Here is a 24,596-nt window from a genome sequence, read left to right as displayed (position 1 = left end):
GATCACGCCGGTCACACACGAGTGATAAAGTTACTCTGAAACTATCAGGTGAGATTCATCTCTTCATACAGATATTTAACATAGTGTTAATAAAACTTTGTACAGCATTTTTAAAACTAAAATCATTATAATCAAAATATTTCTATTATCATTATCAGAATATTTTTATCTAAAAAATATAATGGATCATAAGTTACATGTTTCATCAATGAATACTGAAGCAGTGGTAATGTTAATGAGGTTAAAGACATTCATTGAGTGATGATTGACAATCTTATGATAAGACACCTCATTTTGCCAAATAAAATCACCAAGGAAGAAAATGACATCAGGGCACTACGTGATGATTAAGTCAAAACATAATTATCACTTCCTCATGACTTTTACACTTTGCAAACATCTGGCTGTTATATTTCAGTTAGCAGGCAAATAAAATGTAACATTAAAAGTCAAAGATTAGAGCCCAACTGAAATAAATATTCACAAATACCTTACAGACATCTGCTGTAAAACTTTAATAACTCATAATCCCACTAACTTTCTATTGACAGGTCTTCCTAAACTGACTCTGACAGCTGATCCTCAGAGTCCAGTGTTCACCGGAGACTCAGTTACTCTGAGATGTGAGGGGATTCAGTCACAGAATGGATGGGAGTTTCTCTGGAGAAAAGACTCAAACCCTGAATCTACTGAAGATCAAACTAAAACAATCAAACCTGAGAAAGTCTCTGATGGAGGAAAGTACAGCTGCAGAGCACGAAGAGGAGGATATTACACAGATTACAGTAAACCTGTAACAGTAACAGTATACGGCAAGTATTCTTTAAATAATAAACTTCTAATTTAATGAGACACTCAATAAGTGCAATAACAGCTATACACTGCTGTAAACCCCCGCATTCTGGTGCTAAGTTTGTTCATTGTGAAACAGAAAGGCTTATTTTGAAGCCCATGAACCAAAGGGAGGCAAGCCTCTGCTGTAACTTTACCTGCAGGATTTGCTGTTGGACAGAATTACTTAATGATAAAAATTAGTGACGTTTAGTCATATTTAGTTATATTCACGACATTTGCATTGCTTGTAAACTACTTTTTATATAAGTAATGTTCAGTATTCAAATATGCACTGTTAGAAGGAGCAACATCTAGCCTGCTAGAAATATAATCTCCCCAGAACATTCTCAGAGCATCCTGTCGGAGTCAGTGACGTTCCCAGAACGTTTCCTGAGATTATCCTACCTTAAAGCTTTTTAAAAGGTTGGGGAATATTATTTAGAGAATTGATTAATGCTGAGCTTAATAAAAAGGTTAACAAGAATTACTGAAGGAAACACAACTACAACTAAATTACAGTCACGCCTCAGATGAAATAAACTCAAATTAAAAGAATTAACCTCTCAAGATCTCAGAAGAAGAAGACTAAGCATCTCCACAAACAGCATCTCCAGATTCTTACTGAGAATTAACAGAGGTTTAGATTTTAGTTTCATTTCCACAAAACATCACCCTCACTGTGTTCAGTGTTTGCTTTAGTTGGGTTATTGATCCTTGACTTTGCAACAGAATTTTCTAAATATTTTCTTGTATTCTAGCTTGCACTGTAATGTTCAAAAGAAATTTTATTGGAATATTTTTTTTATTGTCACTGTTGTTGAGATTTATGTCGATGTGTGCCATCTTGCGCACAATTACTTTTCAATTGTTTTGATCATCCAAACACTATAAAAATTCTACCTGCAGAAACAAATGGCTTTCATTGTTTCATAATTAGGCTTTTCACAATTATGCCCCAAAGTCGCTATGTGATGATTACTTCCAGCATCATACTTTCTTCAAGTTTTCTTTGCTTTATTAATGTACATTTTAAACACTGAATTACAGCATAACAACATAATTTTGCTTTTTAATGAACAATAGCCCAGCTAAAGCAAACAATGAGCAAAGCGATGGTAACATTTTGTGAAATGAACCTAACATCTAAACCTCTGTTAATTCTTATTAGGAATACAGTAGGAGTATTAAGGTGGTGAAGCCATTTGCCTCTGCTGAGCTCAAGAAAGATTTAATGTGTATTATTTCCATTGATTTCCTTCTCATTAAGATGAGCTCTGCTTCAGTGTTACTTTAGCACTAAAGGTCCTCAAAATAATGTCCCCAACCATTTAAAGAGATCCTTATCGTGATCATGTGGGAAAACTCTCTGGAAACGTCATTGACACCGATGGGACACTCATGAGTGCATCCACATCATCCACTGATTTAAAAAAAGAGTGAATTTGGTTAAGAGTTTGTGGAGTGATGCAGGCAGCGATGTGACTGGATGATAGTTAACACACATATTGTGTTGGACACACTGTATTCATGCATTAAAACTATTCATTATTTTCATTGTTATTTGTTGTCATTGTACAGAAAGACCAAAACCCAGAGTGAACATTAAACCTGATCAACATGTGTTCAGAGGAGAAACAGTCACTCTCAGATGTGACATATATGATGAAGGAGTCACTAGCTGGAGATACAGCTGGTATAAATATAATTCAAGAAGAGTTTTCAGGTATGGACAGGAACACACATTCAGTTCTGTTACTGAGTCTGTCTCAGGTGAATACTCCTGTGAAGGATCAGAGATCAGAGGATCACGCCGGTCACACACGAGTGATAAAGTTACTCTGACAGTATCAGGTGAGATTCATCTCTTCATAAACACACAAACACATGTTCAACGTGTTATTAATGAGAGATTTCTCTATTTCAGATCCCAAATCAGTTTTAAGTGTTTCTCCACAGAAGTGGTTGACTGAAGGAGATCCAGTGACTCTGATCTGTGAGGTTCACAACTTCTCTACAGGCTGGACGTTCAGCTGGTTCACTTTAACTCAATCACCAGGTAAGTTATGATGTGCTTCATGTGGAAACATCTGAATTAGAGATTCAGTCCAGAATATCATTTAATATATTGTCTGGTTTTACAGGTGGTTATCATCTGCTCTCAGACAGCAGCAGAGGAGCAGGAGGAAGATACAGGATCAGTTCTGCTGCTGTAGATCACACAGGAGTTTATGTGTGCAGAGCAGAGAGAGAGAAATCATCTTATAAAACACAGTACAGCAACAAACAGCTGCTGTGGGTCAATGTGAGGTCAAACACAACTTAAACTACTGCTTCATACTGAATAAAGAGAGTTTGTATAAAGCTGTAACTGTGTTCTCAGGTGTTTCTGCTCCAGTCTCTCTGAGGGTCAGTCCCAGCAGAACTCAACACTTCAGATCTGACTCTCTCTCTCTGAGCTGTGAAGACCAGAGTAACTCTACTGTATGGAGAGTGAGAAGATACACAGACAGTGATCTGGAAGATTGTTCATCAATATCTCGAGGATCACACACAGGATCTACATGTACAATCAGTTACGTCTCTACATCACACACTGGAGTGTACTGGTGTGAGTCTGAATCTGGAGAGAAACATCATCCTGTTAATATCACTGTACACTGTGAGTCTGGTTTCTGTTTTATTCATTTCACTGGTGTGTTTACAATTATTGCATGAAGCAGGATGATTAGACAAGTGCATTAATCATCAGTGGACAAAAACAAAACAATAAATAAATAAACAACAGTTATACAGTCAGTGTATGTCTGCTGTGTTTCTGTAGCTGAAGTGATTCTGGAGAGTCCTGTTCATCCTGTGACTGAAGGAGATAGTCTGACTCTACGCTGTTTATATCAATACACAACTCCATCAAACCTCAGAGCTGATTTCTATAAAGATGGATCACTCATCCAGAATCAAACTACAGAGATGATCATCTCTCCTGTCTCAAAGTCACACGAGGGTTTCTACTCCTGCAAACACCCAGAGAGAGGAGAGTCACCCAAGAGCTGGATCTCAGTCAGACGTGAGATATAAAAAATATAAACTATTGAAATATTTCTGGACACTTTACAGCACTAATCTAAATGTTAAACTAAGTCTCAGCTTCTACAGGCTCAGTATCTGAGGATCTCAAACCCATGATAATTGGAGTAACAGCAGGACTGACTGCAGTCTTCATCGTTGTCTTCTTGGTTCTGCTCTGGTGCTACAGAAACAACAAAGGTCTTTTTTTAATTTTACATCATACATTTACAGACGCTGCTCTGTTCCTAAACAGCTTCTACTCCACAACAGCTAAGATGGTTTTCTTTCTCTTAACCTTGTCTCCCAAACCTGTTATGTCAACTGAGTTTAGAAGGTTTCTTCAGAAGGTTTTCACAGCAACCAATCATCATTACTAGATTATATAAGCAGCTCTCATTGCACCGCAGATCTCCTGCTCTTTTTGTCTTGTTCTCCGTCTAGATAATACTGCAATAGTGGGGTTGAACCCGGAGCTCATGCCGAGCCTCTGGTTTAAACCTCCTGTAAAGACAGCAAGCCGAGTTTATTTATCATTAACCATAAAGACTGGATGGGCAGGCGGATCAACATTTTACTAACATCTAAAAAACCTTTTTCTGCTTTGAAGAGCTTTTTGTGGATTGAAAATATTCAATGTTAGTTAAAGTTAGTTATTCCTGGATCCAGAGATGCTTTATTTGAATTTGAAGTTTTATTTGAACAGGTGTTAAAACTCGGTCTCCTTCTACTGTGAGTCAAACATCAGACCAGAACCAGAGTAACGCCGGATACAAGACACTGCTGACTGGTCAGTCTTCACCCATTAACCATCAATAGATACCCTCAAATATTTACAACAAATTGAAGATAATAATTATTAATTATAATTAACAATGTTTCTAAAAAAACAAAAAAAAAAAACCTCACATTATATACACAAATATTTATTAATATTATACATTCAAAACATGTACATTTGTTACAGGAACCGCTCATATTTATGCCTCTGTCGATGCAGCTGATAATAATGGTAAGAACCATCTTTTTATCACGTGATGTCTGTGAATAAATGAAGCTAAACTAAGTGTCTGGTTGCAGACAGTGAGTCTTCAGAACACATGTATGCTGAGATCGAGCTGAAATCTACAAATGAACAGAAGAAAAATAAGGAAAACAAAGGTCATTTAAAATAAAAGCTTGTTCTAATTTATGATGATAAGTATTTTTACCAAATATCTGTTTGTAGTTATCATGTTATATATATATATATATATAGTGTGTGTAGTATTAAAATAGGCAGATGAATAACATGCCTTGGCTATATATTTTATATATATATTTATTTATAGATATTATATATATTTCACAAAAGAGTGGGGACTAATGATATACTGTTGTCATCTTTATAGAGAATAAAAGTGAGAGTTCTGAATGCTTTTACTCTAAACTCACACTGAAAACAGATCAAGGTAAGTCACCATAAAATCATCACGGTTCTACAAACTGCATCTATAAAAGACAATCGAGAACTGGAGAATTCAAACGAAATCATCTATATAAATTGCATTTTGAATTTATGTATTTTCAGGTGCTGGATCTAGTGATGTGACGTATGTTGAGGTGGATTAAAAATATCAAGAGGAGAAACCTTCTGGTTACAAAATTTGGTGGATGATCTATCATCTACAATTGAATTTTTATTATATATATGTATATAAATATTTAGCATGTGATAGAAAAAATATATTATAATGATTTAGTATTGCATATTGGTTTATACAGTCAAAGGGTGATCATTTATTGTGTGTGTGTTATGTCCATTTGAACATATTTTGTTGATCATGCAAAAAAAAAGTGAGAAAGAAAAACAACACAATATATGTTTAGCTAAGTCTATTTTGTGCTATATTGAGATATTTAATGTTATATTTCTGTTAAGGCTGTGACTGTAATTTAGTTATAGCTGTGTTTGTGTTTGTGTCTTTTACTCAGATGCTCTCAAAAATACTTAAAGTGCAAAATAATGTAAATATAGAGAAAATCACCTTTAAACTTGTCCAAATGAAGTTCCTAGCAGTTGATATTACTAATTAAAAATGATGTTTGGAGATATTTGCAGCAGGAAATGTACAAAATAACTTCATGGAGCTTGATCGTTCCTTAATATCCTAAAGATCTGGGCATAAAGGAAACTGCATTTTGGACTATTTCTACAAATATACCTGTTCTGCTCATGACTGCTCCTGCGCTCCAGGGTTTCTTTGACCGACATTTAAAGTCAATTTGTTGTATTTTCGACATCAGTTGTTCTGCTGGTGTTATAATGTTTAATAAAGTTTACTGAAGCTTGATGCAAACGCGTTAATAAACCCCCAAGACTCTGCTTTACATAAAATATTTAATTGTACAAATGTCACATTGACAGAGATATAAATTACATACAAAACTTGCAGAATAAACCTGCATTTCTTGTGAGCCCTTCATATGAACCGAATCAGTTATCAACTCTTAAGCACCATCCGAGACGTCCCTTCATGCTCATTCCAGCTAAATGTTTTGTTCTATTAAAGTTATTACATAACGTTATCATGTTAAACGGCATTAAAATCGATTTATATCATGACCAGCATGATTCCAGCTTTCGATTATTTACAGTCACATGACGCGACCGAATCTCAAGAAACCTATCCAGAACATATTTCGCTCCAGAGGCAACAGGAGATATCGTAATTACAGCTTTCATTTCTAATTGAATCAGTTTGTTCTTGTCCTTATTTGCTGCGTTTGAGCCAGTCCTCCAGGGCGTCTGGTTCTGCTCGGGGCTGATCTCTGATATCGCTGGACGGCCGTCTGGACCTACGCAGGAAGGAAAGACGCCCGCTGGTCTCTTCTGGAGCTGTTCTGTCTGCTGCTGGCTCTCAGCTGCTGGTTGATGATAACCTGATATCGTCCTGCGGAGACAGGCGTAAATTACAACTTTTATCTAATGCAGAGTATCGGTGCGATAAATCAGCATAAATGCATTCTTCTACACATTATGTTTATATGTGTAAGTGCTAGTTGATAGCAAAGCGGAAAAGACATTTGTAAAATTATTTAGTTTATTACTAAAATAACTCAAACTGGCGTGATGAAATAAAATACTAAAAACATAAAAAAAAACACAACAAAAGTGCTACTGAATGCTGAAAATCTAAAACTTTGATTTCAAATATTAAATATGTAATAGTATCTCAATGATGCTAAAATATCACAGATAAGGTGTTGATTTCAAAAGGACTTTTGGCTACCGAACAATAAGTTTGAGAACGTCAATCATCATGCGTTATTATTTGAGCGTTATCTTCTTTGATTGAATGCTCTTAAAAGCAGTTACGCAGCACACGAGAGGGCCGCAAACTTCCTCTGCGAGCAGCAGGGGGCGACAGGGGATCCCTAACGCCTTCGAGGGTTGCAGGAAATGAAGAAGCGAGAGTTTAGACGGTTACCTGCCAGGCCTCCAGTTCCTGTGACAGCTGTAGCTTGCGCTGAATGGCTTCCAGGAGTTGGTTGTTCAAACACATCATATCGTGTTTAGTCCTCAGCAGCTCCGCTTCCATCGCCGTCTTCCTGCGGAACCAACACCGAAGCGTTAAAAGGGCCTCTTTTCTATTAGACAGCTGACGTTTACAGCAACACGGTATCATTTCAACACAATACAGTAAAATAACATTATCACAAATACACTTTTCTGCCAGACAAAAGCATTCAAGCATCCGTTCCAAAGAAAAACTCATAACCGACCATGAATTTATTTCTCATAAACATTTATGGAATCATAACAGCGAGTAGATGTTCAATATTTACTTAGTGATGGCATCATCGCGGTCCTTTATGGCCTGCTGAACTACTTCCTGCTCCACGAGTCTCTCAGCTCGCAGCTTCAGCTCGCCGTTTTCCGCTACGAGGCGCTCGTTCTGAAAAGATTGTTTTATATATGAATATATATGAAGAAAGTTGTTCCTCTGTATTTTTGTCTCGTTTTATAGTGAAATTTTTTACAAATTCTAAACTAAAGATACGAAAAATTCCATTAGATACAAAGTCTTGTTAGAAGAAAACAAGCAAACGGGGTTTTGGAAAAATCTACTTAATTCAAACCTTAAAACTCAGATTGAAATTTAAGCTAATTCATTTAACCTAGCTGTCAAGACTTTATTTTGCATATCATATATCTTGATTTCATTTCCTGCGTTGAAAAACAAGACAAAAATACTGCGAAAGACACTTTTTTTGTAAGGCTTTCTGTTTAGACTTGAGTACTTGTGGAAGCACAAATGAAGACTTTTTAATAAACCATGTCCATGACTAAGTGTTCTTTCCTTCCTGAAAGCAATAAATTGACTCTATACAGATGTGAACCCCAGTCAGAAAAGCAGTCAATCTTTGTACAAAAATTCCTCAGGCGTTGCCAGGTCCTCCAAACAATGGAGGCACTGGTCAGAAACCGATCCCGGGTCAGTGGTATTGGGCTGCTGTTAGCTTTTAAAGCATGAAGGAGCGTTACCTGATCCCGCAGCTCCTGTATCCGGACGGCATTCTCACACGGATCGCTCCCAGATCCCACAATGGACTTCCTCTTCTCCTGCAGACACAAGTGATACAGTGCAGTGCATGCTGGTTTGTCAAGCGTGCTCTTTGTTAGATTGTGACGGCAGCGAGTATCAGGATCATGTAACGGGTATGAATGACCCTCTGTTCGGTCTCCACCTCTGGCTAGATTTGTGGCTTCATTGATCCTCACTGAACACACCCCAGCCTGAACAAAACCTCTCATGCAACACAACTAAAACTAGGTCAATAGTGGGAATATCCAAGCCTTATGTGTGTTAAACATACTTCACAGTACTTCAATTATAAGTTTATGTGATGTACTGAGCTCACAGAAATGCTATTTCAGTAAATACAGTTTATACACACACACACACACACACACACATATATATATATATATATATATATATATATATATATATATATATATATATATATATATGTATGTGTGTGTGTGTGTGCAGTAATCAGTAATCGCATCTAAAATGTTTTGTTTACACAATATATGTATGCATACTGTGCATATTTATTATGAGTATATAGTATACAAAAATGTATAATATACAAATGTTATGTTTATATGTGAAATATATTTATATACAATATAAGAATATAAATATATAAATGCAAAGACATGTAAATATTTTTAAATATATACTGGGTATGTGTGTGTGTGTATATATATCTAATAAACATACACATACATATACATACACACACACACACACATATATATATATATATATATATATATATATATATTCTGATATGATTAGGTGAATCTCACAAAAACTCATCCACTTGGTGTTTTAATGACAAATAAACAAAGAAAACAAATAAACGAGCGTTTATGGAGCCTTTTATATTACCATAATTTTTCTGCAATATTTCAGAAATCAGTCTATTTTATGTAATTCATTGAAATATGAGTTTGAGATTTAGTTTTGTCTCTTTATTCTCTTTTGTGCTTATGTTAATATAAAATGCCAATTTTGAGTAAAAAAAACAAACTAATAACGAATTTGCAATATGTATAATATTAGTATTAAAAGTATTCTCTATACCAAATTGTACAAGAAATACACAAAAGGAGTACTATATTAAGTAATTTATGAATTAATTCATATATATATATATATATATATATATATATATATATATATCATCCATTGTTTTCAATCATATCATAATATTTCCCCTGGTGCCAGTTTGGAATATGATCCAGAAAGGTTATGTGAGATTTACCCAGTGGCATAAACTGATATGTTCTGCATGAAGGCATACAGTATGAAGACGTTTGTGATGAATAGGAGTAATTGTTGCTGAAATGTGAGACGGTAGGAGATGTCAAAATACATCATTATATGTCATCTTCTGTTACGTCTGAAAGCAGCCGTACCTGTAGTGTGTCACTGTGTGCTATCCACTGTGCTGCGTGTTTGAGTTGTCCCAGCATGCCCTGCAGGCTGTCATCCGAGTCCTGCTCAGCCTCTGATCTGTAGGCCACGGGCTGCAGCAGCTCCAGGATGTAGTTCAGCTCCCGACAGACCTGCCGGACGAGACGCATCTTCTAGTTGTGCCTTAATATCACATTAACAGGATTAACGTAATCTCGTGATTAATAAGCATAAGCATAAGCAGCAACACACACCGTGCTTCCCGTAACAGACTAAACTCAATCTGAGTAACTATTTGATTAATGTAAGCCTTAATGTGTTGATTTATGATTAATATTTGCTGATTAATATTAATATTGCTAAATGCATTACAGCATTTTACACAGTATCAGCATTTTTCTCTTCCAGGTATAGGTTTTATTAATGCTTTGACTAGCATTGCAACTCACTGATCACATTAAATATTGATACTGAACGTTTTACTAATATTTAAAATATTATTATATACAATGCAGCACATAAAGGCACAGCAAAATTATATAATATAATCTAATTATATAATATATTTTGAATTATTATTATTATTATTTTTATGTCAAAATTGTTGCAAGATTATTTAAATTAAAACTAAAATAGTTTTTAATGAGCTAAAAAGAGCTAAAAGGGCTTTTTTACTGTAATGTTAAATTGCTATATTAATCTATTTATTTCCAGAAATTGATTTTAAAAATGATTACAAATTTATTTCAAATATACTATATGTATGTTGCTTCAAAAATCATTTGTGCGATTCAGTCTGTTACTTATGATTGCATCATTTTCATTTTAGGTGTGATTAATCGCGATTCATTAAAGAACAATGTGTGAAAAATCAGTTAACGTCTTAATCGACTGATAGTACTACTAACATTGCATATTTTATTAAAAATGCATAAATGTATCATTTTCCAGCATAAATGAAATATCTCTGGACTCGCTGGCTATATTTTATACATTCTGGGATTTCACTTTCATATATCTTCTAGTATACTGCATTGCGTAAAGATGATCTTAAGGGCGTCTAATGGATGACGCTAAAAAACTGAAACCCTGTATGTACCATTCCATTGGATTTGTGCCGCTGAAAAAAAAATCAAACTGAGATTAAATACCCTGAACACGGTGCTTATCTTCTGTAACGCATTCATTTCAAGCAGAACGCGGTCCGGTCTGGCATTATCGGGTTACGGCGTATCACCTGTTCTTTGTCCAGGCTCCAATCTGCAGTGTCCAGATTGTTTTCCAGCTCAGACAGTAAAGACGAGTCGTTGTGACTCTTGTCCTGCAGAGCCGCCTCCTCCTGCAGCTCCTCGACCTGAGACTGCAGCTCCTGAGCCCGGGAACGAACCCCATCCACCTCCCGCCAGGCCTCGGCCAGCTGGGACACAGGAGAAGAAATCTCTTGATTGATTTATACATTAGTTCGGTTATACTTCTTTGCATGCAATTGTTGTTTAATATAAAAGGTTTGAAGTTGAAAGTCGGTCAGCTTGTTACTAAGAAAAAAGGATGACATCAGAGTGACTAAAAATAGCACCCCTATTGTAAACACAGACTTCTTATAATTACATATTGGCTGAACATGACATGTGTGTCATTAATCTCTGCATCATATGACTGCATTTTTACTGTTAAGGACTGTGTTGAGACAAATCCTGAACTGCCAGATTCCAGTTTCACTTAAACTACAGACCACGGTTTCCTGGCTTCTTATTTAGTGTGTGTGTGTGTGTGTGTGTGTGTGTGAGCGACCCAACCTGTTGTATGTGTGTGTGACTCTGTTGTTCTTGTAGATCCAGGCGAGCGTGTAGTGTGGACATAGTGTCTTTTAGTTCCTCATTCTCGTGACAAGTCATCTTCAAGCGCTGCTCCAGTGTTTGCTCCCGCACATGTAAGCCGTGCTACCTGAAAACACACAAACACACACATTATCACAGCTTTTTACCCCACGCTTTCTGGACGTCGGCACATTATACAATCCATCGCTCATGCTACCGTGTGGTTCTAGTTCAGTAAAACAGTTATTCGTATGCTATTATAATCCTTGAATGGAAGAGAAGGTGAACAGATTTAGCTTGCTGTCCATGATGAAGAGCTTGAGCATGGTGAGCTCCTTCGAAGAGCCACAATCTGTAGCTGCGTACCAATTCAGGAGCTGCATCCTTTGAAGGCAGCAATTAAAGAGCAACTGAATCACTGTCCCAAAACTCCTTGAAATGTGACATTATTTCCCAGGCCATGAAGGCTACTACAGACGGATCCTTCACAGGCTGCACTCTTTAAAATAAAGATGCCACAGAAGAACCATTTTTGCTTCCAAAAAGAACCCTTCAGTCAAAGGTTTTTTAAAGAACCGACTCTTACCTTTTTATAATGTACCTTCTTTTGCCACAAAGAACATTATGTCGAACAGAAAGGTTCTTCAGATGTTTAAGATCTTTATGGAACCATTTAGACAGAAATGTTCTTCTATGCATCCTGACACACATTTATTTTTATATATATATTTTTTTAATCTAAAGGGATAGTTCACCCTCATATCTTTTCAAACCTTTATTTGTACAGTTTTTTGTAATAGAACGGATTTTGAAGAATGTTGAAAACCAAACTGTTGCTGGTACCCATTGACTTCCATAGTAAGGGAAAACATTCCATGGACGCCAGTGGAGATCTGAAACTGTTTGGTTACCAACATTCTTCAAAATATCTCATTTTGTGTGAAAGGAACAATTGGCACAAAATGAAAATTCTGTCATCATCTACTCAACCTTGGATAGTTAAACACCTGCATGAATTTCTTTGTTCCGCTGGACACAAAGGAAGATTTGTCGCCAGGCTGTTTTCGGTCACCATTGACTCCCATAGTATTTTTTCCCATTTTATTCCAAAACAGCCTGGTACCCACTTTTATCAAAATATCTTTCATTTTTGGGTGAACTATTCCTTTAAGCGGGATATATAAACTCAACTAGATTTCTAATAACTCGAGGGTAAGTAAATGATAACAGAAGTTATGAACTATCCTTTTAAGTGTTTAAAAAATTACAAAACAACTTTCAAGAGATGCATGTCTTAACTAAGATGCTATTTCATAAATGTATACTTGGACCAAGGTGAACACATCAGGCAGTTTGTGAGCCCTGTTCTGCTTTCGCTCGGATCAAGCTTTAAGGAGAAGGTGAGGCCTTTGAAGTCTGTGTCCTTCCGAGGATGCAGCCTCTGAATTGGCGCATTATTAGCTATTGTCTAATCCAGAATGGCACAAACAAAGACAAACGTAACGATACAACAATGAAAGCATTTTTTAAAGTGACTCAGCCAATCAAATGTGCGATCTGCAACTTTCTGTTGCATAACATTTAATAAGCATGCATCGAAATCTTCAGATTCAGTAGAGGGCTATTTTTTAGCGCGTTTTCGCTATATACAATTTTGTAGTATAAAATACAATGCAGTGTGAACGGCTTCTCACCTGTTCTCTGAGAGCGTTGATGATTTCTTCGTCCTGGGGTCTGGATTGCCCTCTTTCTCTCATTTCCTGTTTCAGTCTTTGAAGCTCGCTGGTCATGGCTCGCTCCACTTCCATTCCCTAAACACACACACGACGCAGCTCACTAATCAAAACGCTTTTACAGCTTTTAAATATGTTCATAAATCAAACGGGTCACATCCAGAAGCAGCAACACAGAAAAAAGAAAGTAACAACAACAAAAAGACGTGTTTTTCCACTAAGGAATGCATCCCATTTTCACAATGAAAAGGAGTTAAGTTCGCTTGATGAGAGCGGGACAAAGGCGCGCTTCGGCCGAACGGGGGCCTCTGGTGATGAAACTGAATCAGCACATAACTGGACGGACGTCAGCGTGCATCACACGCGTTCAGAACCTGATCAAAGAGCAGCGTGACAGATGCAGCTTGGCATCTTGGTCTTGCCAGTGGCATCCTCGTGCCAGATGTGAGCGTTTATGGGGCTGGGGGTGGGAATGACCCCACGCTCAACAGCATATGGAGGGGTGGCGAGAGGTCCTGGTTCAGTTAGATTCAACTACCAACCACCACGGGGTTAGTGGTCCCATGAGGCAAGGGCTATTCAGGATTGGCCTACAGTTAACATTCAGTAACGCTCCTGCCAGCTGATACCCTAAGCCAAGCAGCGTCTCCAAAATAATCAGCCTCTTGTTTTCAAATCTCCTCAGTTCGTATCGCAAGGTTTACTGAATTAGCAGCAGTACTAGCTAAAAATCACACACAGCTGTCAAAGATAGCAAATTCCCTCAAAATTCAGAAGAAAAACCGCAGAGGAAGTATAAAGTGAGCTTGGGAGTCAGAACTGGGAGTTGTTGCAAGTGAAAAAATGTTTAAACCTGTCTGATTAGATATTAGATTAGATACCAGTCTAATGTGAGAGAAATGTGTGAGAAAGTGTGAGAAAAGAGTCAACAGGAGCATGTACGTATCACAAAAAACGACAGAATTGACTTCAAATCTAATAAAACAGCAAAACTATTATTATTAAAATACATTGTTCAGAATCTATATTGTTCTTTTATGATCAAATGTTATAATTCCTGAGCTGATGCCCCAAGGCATATGTAATTCTCGAGGAAGCATATTAATTTGGACTCTCCAAACATAAATAGTACAAATCAATTGGATTGCATCACTGATGGGACTGCATTATTAGAAGTAGATTGTTAGATGACAGAAAAGCTTTCAAAATAGTGAATTTACTCAAGAAAGAAAGGAAATGTACATCGAACAAATAAACATTGTACACAACTCTATGGAAACAATTGTATTGTACAAAAGTAAATAAGTATTGTTAAATTGTGTGCATAGTTTGTAGATGCATTAGAAAAAATACCCAGAAAAATATACAAAATATTATTTTTGGTAACACTTTATTTTGATGGTCCTTTCTGAACATTCTCTTAAGAAACTTTGCACTTAGTAGAGTATTAGTAGACTTTCTGATTAATATCTGCTTACTCTTTATTGTGATAATCTCCCAACAGATACTCTACTGACTATAAATAACTTTACAGATTCATATCAAATTATTCTATCCCTTACCCTACCAGTCTTCTAACACTCTACTAACACTCTACTGAAAGTTGGTATATATGTAGGTGCAACGCTTATTTGCAGAATGTTAACAAATATGTTAACAGAATGTATTAAAGGGACCATCAAAATCTTTTAACCACCATTTGCCAGATTCATACAACTTTTAAATTGTCTTCAGTTGAATGTGATCAGTTGATTGTCCTCAGAGCATACGAGTTGCTTTAGCGACACTCTCAAAACTGTCCACAATAGTTTGATAATAAGGAAGTCAGGTGATTTGTTTTGTTTTTGACCATGACCATGCGTTTTAACACTGGTGTCCACAATTTAAAGTTTTCCGTCAATGTTGGCTTCGAGGGTAACGTGAGGAACATCGAGGTTGGGTGTGATGTTTCTGCAGTAGTTTCTGCACTCTTTCAAGGTCCCTATCATTCACTTTCAGATTTTGCCCGTTGCTTCACCCACTCCTGAAGAAATCTTGTCATGCTTTGTGCATGCATTCATTATAACAAAGAATGTTGCTCCAAGCCACCAGGCCGTGAAGGTTATAGACTCCCAATCGTCCTTTTTGGACATCTGGCAATCACAACTTACACTACACGATACACAACACAGAAAGTGCAAAAAACGAAAGCTATTCAACAAGTATCGTCATTCCACTTGTGGAATTCGTCTGCATGCTATGAAGCTTCATTGCTGTTGCTCATACAGCTATTAAACTGGCTTGGATGATGCCTCAGACCGTGTGGTTTGTTCGTGGACAGGTGTGGCATTATATAAGACTGGTCCACCTCACAGCAGGTGAATGAGGCAAGTGTGAATGATTTACGAAGCGAGCGATTAAACTGTGACTGATTTGCTGAATCAGACTCGCATGACCTCAGCAGCTCCGCACTTCCAGGATACTTCTTTAAAAGAAAACTATTCAAAGAGATACTTTTGGAAATGTTTTCACATAAGACTTCACATCCCCACCTTTCATCTCCTTTAGATGTACGGACAAGAACTAACATCTACGCTCTGTGAAATAAAGAAAAGATGTTGTAGAATAATAACAACTAATGTACTACAACAGTACAGTTCTTGTTCTCGCGTTTTTGTCAGACCCTACTATAAGTTCATTCCTGATAACAAAAAGCAAGCCAACAGAAGCGCGTCCGTAGCATCCCGAGAGGTTTACACCCTGAAACAGGAAGGCGAAGCTTTCTGTAATAACAAACTTCACTGTAAACAACATGGGAGGATGATCTCCTCTAAACGCCTGAATTCTCCCGATAGACACTATGTTCTGTACAGACAGTTAGTTACTACGAATACGAACAGTAACACCAGGCTGATAAAAAGAAATATTAACAAACACACTAAACTAATCGTAGAACCGCGCGCAAAGCTATGCGCTTTTTATGAAAACGTTCAGTATTTATTAAGTTGATTAAGCTCTTTGTGGAAACACAGGTCCACACGTGTTTACATTTGTCCCCAAAACATATTCAAGTATATTCAGACACAAATACTCACCGTTCAAGGCTTCAAACACCCCAAAAAGAGCCGTTCACAATATAAGACAAAAGCGCATCTGAAATCGAAGCATAAAGGCGCTTGTCTGTACCTCCACTGTAGACTGTTTGAGAGCGGTTCTAATAAAAACATACACACGGTGGAAGCCGTGGTGTAATGAGCAAGATATACTTCCTCTTCCTTCAGAGCAGGATGGGATACATAAACAGCAGTGTTTCCTGATCTGGGATTCCTTGGAAAAAACGCTCACAGTCTCTGCGGCTGCTTCAGTGCAGTGCAGCGCGCCGCGCGTCGATGAGAAGGAGCGGAAGAGTACGAGTTAGCCATTACTCTAATCTCACGACAACACATGACTACGGCGTGTCTGTCATACCGTGCTGTGATTCAAACTCATTAACAGCTTTTTAAAGTGAGCTGGTGAGCTTGAAGTGGGAGTCCTGGCAACCTTGAGCAAGTCTGTGAGATTAGATACGAGGAAGGTGTGTGAAAGTGGTTTTCACTCTGAATGAGTCGACAGCAGGTGGATCTAAATTTAGCTTCGCATTAAAAAGCTTGTTTCCCACCATAGAAATGTCCTGAATTATGACTTTCTTTACAATGAGTAATTTTGTTGCATTAATTATTTATTTGTTTTTCTACAGATAAATTAAATCAGATAAAAACAATTAAAAAACAAATCAGTAAAACTGCTCTTAAACACTGTTCTAAGTATTCTATTATAATCAAATATTAATATTAATGCAGTGAGTTGGTTATGTTTTGCCTGAAATAAATAAATAAATAAAAATAATACTTTTAATGATAGGTTTTACCAATTGTTTAGATGTTCTGCATCAGCATATTCTACTCCACTAATCACAGCCAATATCTAAACTTAACAACTACCCAACTAGTTAATGGTTTGTTAATAGCAAAACTTTTAAATAAAATAACACTTATTTATTTTTAGTTTAAATTTTTATGTTTTTTTACTGCACTGGCTTTACTTTATTCGAAAAAATAAATAAATAAATAAATAAATAAATAAATATGCGTGTATATATATATATATATATATATATATATATATATATATATATATATATATATATATATATATATTTTTTTTTTTTTTTTTTTTTTTATACATATATTGCAGTATTTTGTCACTGTAATGATGTAAAAACATTATATGAATAAATATTATGAATAATGTGAATAATTTTGCAAACATTAAAACTAGTTGCTTATTAGCATGCTACTAGCATATCGGGTGTTTATCAGTACTTCTAATAACGATTACCTTACTAGCAATAAGCAGAAAATTAGGAGTTCACTGCTGCAAAATTGTTACTAGTGAGTCAAAAGTGTTGGCAAAAAAATCTTTTTCATTTTCTTTTCGCAAAATATCATTTCCTGTTTTTCTCCTTTTGATTCGGGCTGACATGCGATATGTTTTTATGAATGAAATACTGTTATCTCTGGAATCAGATGTTGCTGTGGTTTCGCTCATATGGCCTTCACCGGGAAGGATGAGGAAAGTAAACAGGAATGTCACAGAACAACACTACCATAAACCCGAGACAAACACTGTCCCATTTCATAAATCGGTGAAACTTTGCGATAACTTCCTATTAGTTAACAATAATAGTGCTTTAGCGTAACGTTAACAAACAATGGCCAATGTACTTTTTCCAGCATCTATGATCTCCGTTAATGTCAGTAAGTGTTTGTGCATTAACTCATTTTAACATAACTTGTTTTTATTTAAAAGTGCATTGATGTCTACTAAAACTGTATTAACTGTATGGACTTGCTTCGACTCTGTATTCACAATATTTGGGCGCCAGCTCATTTTTTCCATATCATATCTGATACACACTGATCCCAGGAACAGCATGACTTCATCTTTATCTGAACAAGAGTCAGTATCAGTTGCATCACTGGCCTTTATAGCCCTTAAAGTCTTTTATGAGCCCTGTGTATGCGCTCCAGTAAAAGTGTGTGGTTGGGTTTTGCCGTCTAGCTAATAAAGGACACATTCATTACACAATAAAAGCGACCCGATGTGTAAAGAGACCTGCCCTTATGCGATCACATCAACGGCTTCACTACGTGCACGGCGAGAAAAAAGCTTACAATGATTTTTTTTTATATAATGGTGTACGATAACGATGTATCGTGATTATTTTGCTAAAAACACATCATCGTGATTATTGCACTTTGCAGATTCAGTCTCAGCCAATAATTAAAGTAACAGGGTTACGCTTTATCTCGATAGTCCAGACATTCTACTAACTATAAGTAACTTGGTAACTACGAGTCAACTAATTCTCATCGGTATGTTTTGGGGCCGTCAAAATAAAGTGTTTAAGATATTAAGCAGTCTCTAATGACTGCTAGTTAACATGTAGTTACAAAGTTACTTAATCTAAAGTGGACTATCAAAATAAAGAGGCTTGCTTAGAGTCGTTAACTTAGAATATAGAGCTCTAAAAAAGTACAACTGGTATAAATAAATATACTACGGATTTATGAATAAACTCTTGAAGTCTGGCATCATGAAGACTATTTTTCTTTGAGTGAGTGATAGTCCTGATCGTTGTGTGTGTGACTGACCCTCTGCAGCTGGTCTCGGAGTCTGTGGCTCTGCTCGCTGTGCTCATGCTTCAGTCTGCCGTTGTCTCTCTCGGCCTCGCTCAGACTCTGGTTCAGCGTCTGGACCCTCGCCTGCAGCTCCTGCACGTCCCGCTCCAGCTCGGACACCTGACTCTCCCACTGCGCCTGGCAGTCCTCCAGCTTGACCCGCAGATCGTACCTGCCCTGCTCCAGCTCCTGAGGACACACACACACACACACACACATGACCAGATCCTCACACTGGAGACGACTTCATATCAACCAGCAGTCATCAGAGTATTAGCAGACTGACAGATTAGTACAATAAGTTCCATGTAGTTGCAAAGTTAGTCAGTAGAATGTGTGGCATTTAATTTATTTTAGGATTAGCATTTATTTTAGCATATTTTAGAATTAGAAAAAAAAATAAATAAATAATGTGACAAGCCAGACAAAGAGCGGTCCATGATACCCTTATGGAAAAGACCTGGAATGGAGTCGCGGCGTCGCCGGTATAGGCGCAGCCGGGGCCCGCCATGGAGCCAGGCCTGGGGCGGGGCCGGCATCGTGGCGCCTGGTGGCCGGGTCTTGCCCACGAGGACCCGGCCGGGCTCAGCCGAAACAGCGGCGTGGGGCCATCCCCGTGGGCCCACCACCTGCAGGAGAGGGACCGTAAGGGCCGGTGCCTTGTGGTTTGGGTAGCAGTCGAAGGCGGGGACCTCGACAACCCAACCCCTGGACTCAGAATCTAGTTTTAGGGACATGGGCGTCACCTCTCTGGGAAAGGAGCCTGAGTTGTTGCGTGAGGTTGAGAGATACCGGCTAGAGATAGTCGGGCTCACCTCGCACTGCTTGGACTCTGGAACCCATCTTCTCGAAAGGGGCTGGACTCTTCACTACTCTGGTGTTGCCCGCCAGTGAGAGGCGGCAGGCTGGTGTGGGCTTGCTCATAGCTCCCCAGCTTAGCCGCCATGTGTTGGGAGTTTAACCCGGTGGACAGAGAGAATTCGCCTCCCTGCGACTTCCGGGTTGGGGAGGACTCTCACTGTCATTTGTGCCTACGGGCGAATGGCAGTGTAGAGTACCCGGCCTTCTTGGAGTCCTTGGGAGGAGTGCTGGAAAGTGCTCCAACCGGGGACTCTATCGTCCTGCTGGGGACTTCAGCGCTCACGTTGGTGATGCTAGTGACACCTGGAGCGGCGTGATTGGGAGGAACGGCCCCGATCTAAACCTGGTGGTGTTCTGTTGTTGGAATTCTGTGCTAGGCACGGTCTGTCCATAGCAGAACACCATGTTCAAGCATAAGGGTGTCCACCAGTACACCTGGCATCAGGACACCCTGAGGAGGTCGATGATCGACTTTGTGGTTGTATCATCTGATCTCCGCCGCATGTCTTGAACACTCGGGTGAAGAGAGGGGCGGGCTGTCAACTGATCACCACCTGGTGGTGAGTTGGATCCGTTAGCGGAGGAGGCCGGACAGACTTGGCAGGCCCAAAGCGTATCCGTGAGGGTCTGTTGGGAGCGTTTGGCAGAGACCCTGTCAGGGAGATCTTCAACTCCGCCTCGGCAGAGAACTTTGACCGGATCCGAGGGAGGCTGGAGACATTGAGTCCGAATGGACTATGTTCTCTACCTCTTTGGTCGCGCGAGCCGTCGGGCTGTGGCCGTAAAGTCTCCGGTGCGTGTCGTGGCGGCAACCCCCGACCCGATGGTGGACACCGGAAGTAAGGGATGCCGTCAAGCTGAAAGAAGAGTCCTATCCGGGCATGGTTGGCCCGAGGACCCTGAAAGCAGCTGACAGGTACCGGTGGGCCAAGCGGACTGCTGCCCGGGTGGTTGTGCAGGCAAAACTCGGGTCTGGGAGGAGTTGGGAGGCCATGGAAAATGACTATCGAGCGGCCTCAAAGAGGTTCTGGCAAACCGTCCGGCGCCTCAGAAAGGGAAAGCAGTGCCCTGCCAACACCGTATATAGTGCTGATGGGAACCTGCTAACCTCGACTGGGGATATTGTGGGGCGGTGGAAGGAATACTTTGAGGACCTCCTCAATCCCGTCAACACGTCTTCCACTGAGGGAGCAGAGGCCGGGGATCCGGGGGGGGACTCGACCATTACCCTAGCTGAGGTCACTGAGGTGGTTGAGAAGCTCCTCTGTGGCAAGGCACCAGGGGTGGGCGAGATCCGCCTCGGAATACCTCAGGTCTCTGGATGTTGTGGGGCTGTCTTGGCTGACACGCCTCTGCAGCATCAGCGTGGGCGAGGAAAGTGCCTCTGGACTGGCAGGCGGGGTGGTGGTTCCTCTTTTCAAGAAGAGGACTGGAGGGTGTGCTCAACCATGGGGATCACACTTCTCAGCCTCCTGGGAAAGTCTATGCCAGAGGTACTGGAGAGGAGAATCCGCCCGATGGTTGAACCTCGGCTTCAAGAGGAACAATGCGGGTTCGCCCTGGACGTGGAACACTGGACCAGCTCTATACCCTCTCCAGGATGCTGGAGGGTTCCTGGGAGTTTGCCCAACCAGTCTACATGTGTTTTGTGGATTTGGAGAAGGCATTCGACCGGGTTCCTCGTGGTGTCCTGTGGGGGTGCTCTGGGAATATGGGGTAAGGGGCCCTTTGCTAAGGGCTGTCCGATCCTGTATGATCAGAGCAGGAGCTTGGTCGCATTGCCGGCATTAAGTCAGACTTGTTTCCAGTGCATGTTGGACTCCGACAGGGCTGCCCTTTGTCACCGGTCCTGTTCATTATTTTTTATGGACAGGATTTCTAGGCAGTGATCAGGGCCGGAGGGGTCTGGTTTGGTGACCACAGGATAGCTTCTCTGCTTTTGCTGATGATGTTGTTCTGTTGGCTGCATCTGGCCAAGACCTACAGTGTGTGCTGGGGCGGTTTGCAGCTGAGTGTGGCGGCAGGGGATGAAAATCAGCACCTCAAGTCTGAGGCCTTGGTCCTCAGTCGGACAAGGGTGGCTTGCCCCTTCAGGTTGGTGGGAGCTCTCTGCCCCAGGTGGAGAGTTTAAGTATCTTGGGGTCGTTCACGAGTGAGGGAAGGATGGAGCGAGAGATTGACAGGCGGATCGGTGCAGCTTCTGCAGTAATGCAGTCGCTGTACTGGTCTGTCATGGTGAAAAAGAGCTGAGCCGCAAGGCGTAAGCTCTCGATTTACCTGGTCGATCTTCGTTCCTACTCACCTATGGTCATGAGCTTTGGGTCATGGCCGAAAGAATGAGATCCCGGATACAAGCGGTCGAAATGAGTTTCCTTCGTAGGGTGGCTGGGCGCTCCCTTAGAGATAGGGTGAGGAGTTCAGTCACTCGGGAGGAGCTCGGAGTAGACCGCTGCTCCTCCACATCGAAGAGGCCAGCTGAGGTGGCTCGGGCATCTGTTCGGATGCCTCCCGGACGCCTCCCAAGGAGGTGTTCGGGCATGTCCCACCGGGAAGAGGCCCGGGAAGACCTAGGACACGCTGGAGAGACTATGTCTCTCGGCTGGCCTGGGGAGCGCCTCGGTGTCCCCCGGAAGAGCTGGAGGAAGTGTCTGGGGAGGAGAGGGAAGTCTGGGCATCCCCTGCTTAGACTGTTGCCCCAGCGACCGGCCCCGGATAAGCGGAAGAAAAGAAGAAGAAGAATAAATAAATAAATAAATATATATATATATATATATATATATATATATATATATATATATATATATATATATATATATAAATATAAAATAAATATATATATATATATATATATATATATATATATATATATATATATATATATATATATATATATATATATGTATAATGTAACACTGTCATTTGTTAACATTAGTATTGTATTAACTAACACAAACAAACAATGAATAATACATTTATTACATTATTTGTTATTTGTTCTGATGCATATTAATATTAATGTTATATATATATATATATATATATATATATATATATATATATATATATATATATATATATATAAATTTAGCAAAAAATAATAAATAAATAAATAATAATAATAAAAAAATGATATATATATATATATATATATATATATATATATATATATATATATATATTTATTTATTTATTTATTTTGCAAAATTAAGACTTGTTAACTGCTAATAAATCACTAATCTAGTCATCTAATCACTAATACTTAAGACAGCACTAGTTTATTTTTATCACTAATTGACCCATGATTTTCACAGATATTAGAAAAGCACAGTGTACCAAGAAACTGACGTGCAAGTAAATAATAACAGAATTTTTATTTCGGAGACCTATTTCTTTACGGTAACTCATTTGATATTCAAAGCCATAAAAACTTTTGAAAACTGAATCAGATTTGCAATCATTAATTGAGAAAACGCCAACATGAAATCCGAAACGGCCCATGCTCACATTCAGATCTTATTCGAAAATGCTAAAAGGACAGCTTTTCTCTGCTTCGAAAATTATTTTCAATATCTGCCTAAAAATGCCTTTAAATGTTTACACGGTGGAGCGGCATAAAAAGTATCAGAAACGTAAAAGCTGATTATAAAATATCAAAGCAAGCGCCCTTTACTTTCAAGAAAGTTCTGTTTTAATTTTTTTTTTGTTATAAATTAACAGATATAGAGCCACTAAAAAAGATCAAGACATCTCTAACAAAAGCAAAGTTAGTTTTTAAGAATATAATAAGGTTAATTAGTTAACTACATTACGAATGAATTAAGAATAAACTTAGTGTTTGTTAACATTAGTTAATGCGCCGTGAGCTAACATGAACAAACGGATGCATTTTTATTACATTAGCGAAGATTAAATAAGAGTGTAATAAATGTAGTTCATTGTTAGTTAACTGATTTAACAAATTAAAATATTGTAAAGTACACAGAAAAGTCATATAACATATTTACCTTTTAATATTTAATAACATATGATTTTATTATTATTATTATTATTATTATTATTATTATTATTATTATTATTATTATTTAAAAGCCTTCAGTGTCCCAAAATAAATCATTTTAGGACTGCTGTGCATACTATGATACACTGCGTTTAGAGGAAGGCAGAACGGAAACAGAAGGCTGTGGTGATGAAGCTGCAGAGAAGCTCACCTCGAGCTGCTGCGTGTATTTCTCGTGGAGCCCGTCTCTCTCCTCCTTCAGCTGTCTGTTCTCCAGCAGCAGAGCGTTTCCCACCTGAGCTGCCAGAAGAACCTCGTCCTCCTTCCGCCGAAGCGCCGCGAACAGCTCCTCGCTGTCCTTAAACACCGGCAGACCTTCGTCGTTACTGAACTCATACGAGTAGAAGTCTTCCTCCACGTCCATCTTCTGCGCTTTGCAATACAGCTCTTCTCCCAGACTCATAGCGCTCGTGTCACGAGGGGAAATAATGAGCACCTCAGGTCTCCATGAGAGACGGAGACAGAGAGTGGGTGAGAAGCCTCTGGTTGACACTCACGGGTTTGTTTGCAGACGGGTGATGGAAAGGAACTCGTGTGGGCGGGGCTTGTGAAGTTTCAGG

The 24,596-nt window shown here is 39.0% G+C and overlaps 2 protein-coding genes across 2 annotated transcripts; one reads left to right on the top strand and one right to left on the bottom strand.

The window, feature by feature from the left end:
- Nucleotides 1–261: 261 nt before the first annotated feature.
- On the top strand, nucleotides 262–5,629 carry LOC122359416 (Fc receptor-like protein 5). Its single transcript, XM_043259709.1, has 13 exons — nucleotides 262–340; nucleotides 498–812; nucleotides 2,413–2,685; nucleotides 2,759–2,890; nucleotides 2,931–3,134; nucleotides 3,212–3,493; nucleotides 3,656–3,898; nucleotides 3,973–4,098; nucleotides 4,604–4,687; nucleotides 4,865–4,909; nucleotides 4,978–5,058; nucleotides 5,289–5,348; nucleotides 5,468–5,629. Exons 1-13 carry the CDS (start codon nucleotides 262–264, stop codon nucleotides 5,506–5,508), a joined length of 1,965 nt encoding a protein of 654 aa, XP_043115644.1. The 3' UTR covers nucleotides 5,509–5,629.
- Nucleotides 5,630–6,797: 1,168 nt separating this feature from the next.
- Nucleotides 6,798–24,551, bottom strand: LOC122359415 (BICD family-like cargo adapter 1). The gene is made up of 10 exons (XM_043259708.1): nucleotides 24,188–24,551; nucleotides 19,092–19,307; nucleotides 13,357–13,497; nucleotides 11,666–11,788; nucleotides 11,107–11,286; nucleotides 9,872–10,021; nucleotides 8,426–8,503; nucleotides 7,726–7,835; nucleotides 7,368–7,488; nucleotides 6,798–6,830 (listed from the first exon to the last, which is right to left on the bottom strand). The coding sequence occupies exons 1-10, from the start codon at nucleotides 24,437–24,439 to the stop codon at nucleotides 6,798–6,800; spliced, it is 1,404 nt and encodes a 467-aa protein (XP_043115643.1). The 5' UTR covers nucleotides 24,440–24,551.
- Nucleotides 24,552–24,596: the final 45 nt, after the last annotated feature.

Source organism: Puntigrus tetrazona, chromosome 15 (genome assembly GCF_018831695.1).
Source record: "Puntigrus tetrazona isolate hp1 chromosome 15, ASM1883169v1, whole genome shotgun sequence".
NCBI lineage: Eukaryota > Metazoa > Chordata > Actinopteri > Cypriniformes > Cyprinidae > Puntigrus > Puntigrus tetrazona.
This window is presented reverse-complemented; position numbering and strand designations above follow the sequence as displayed.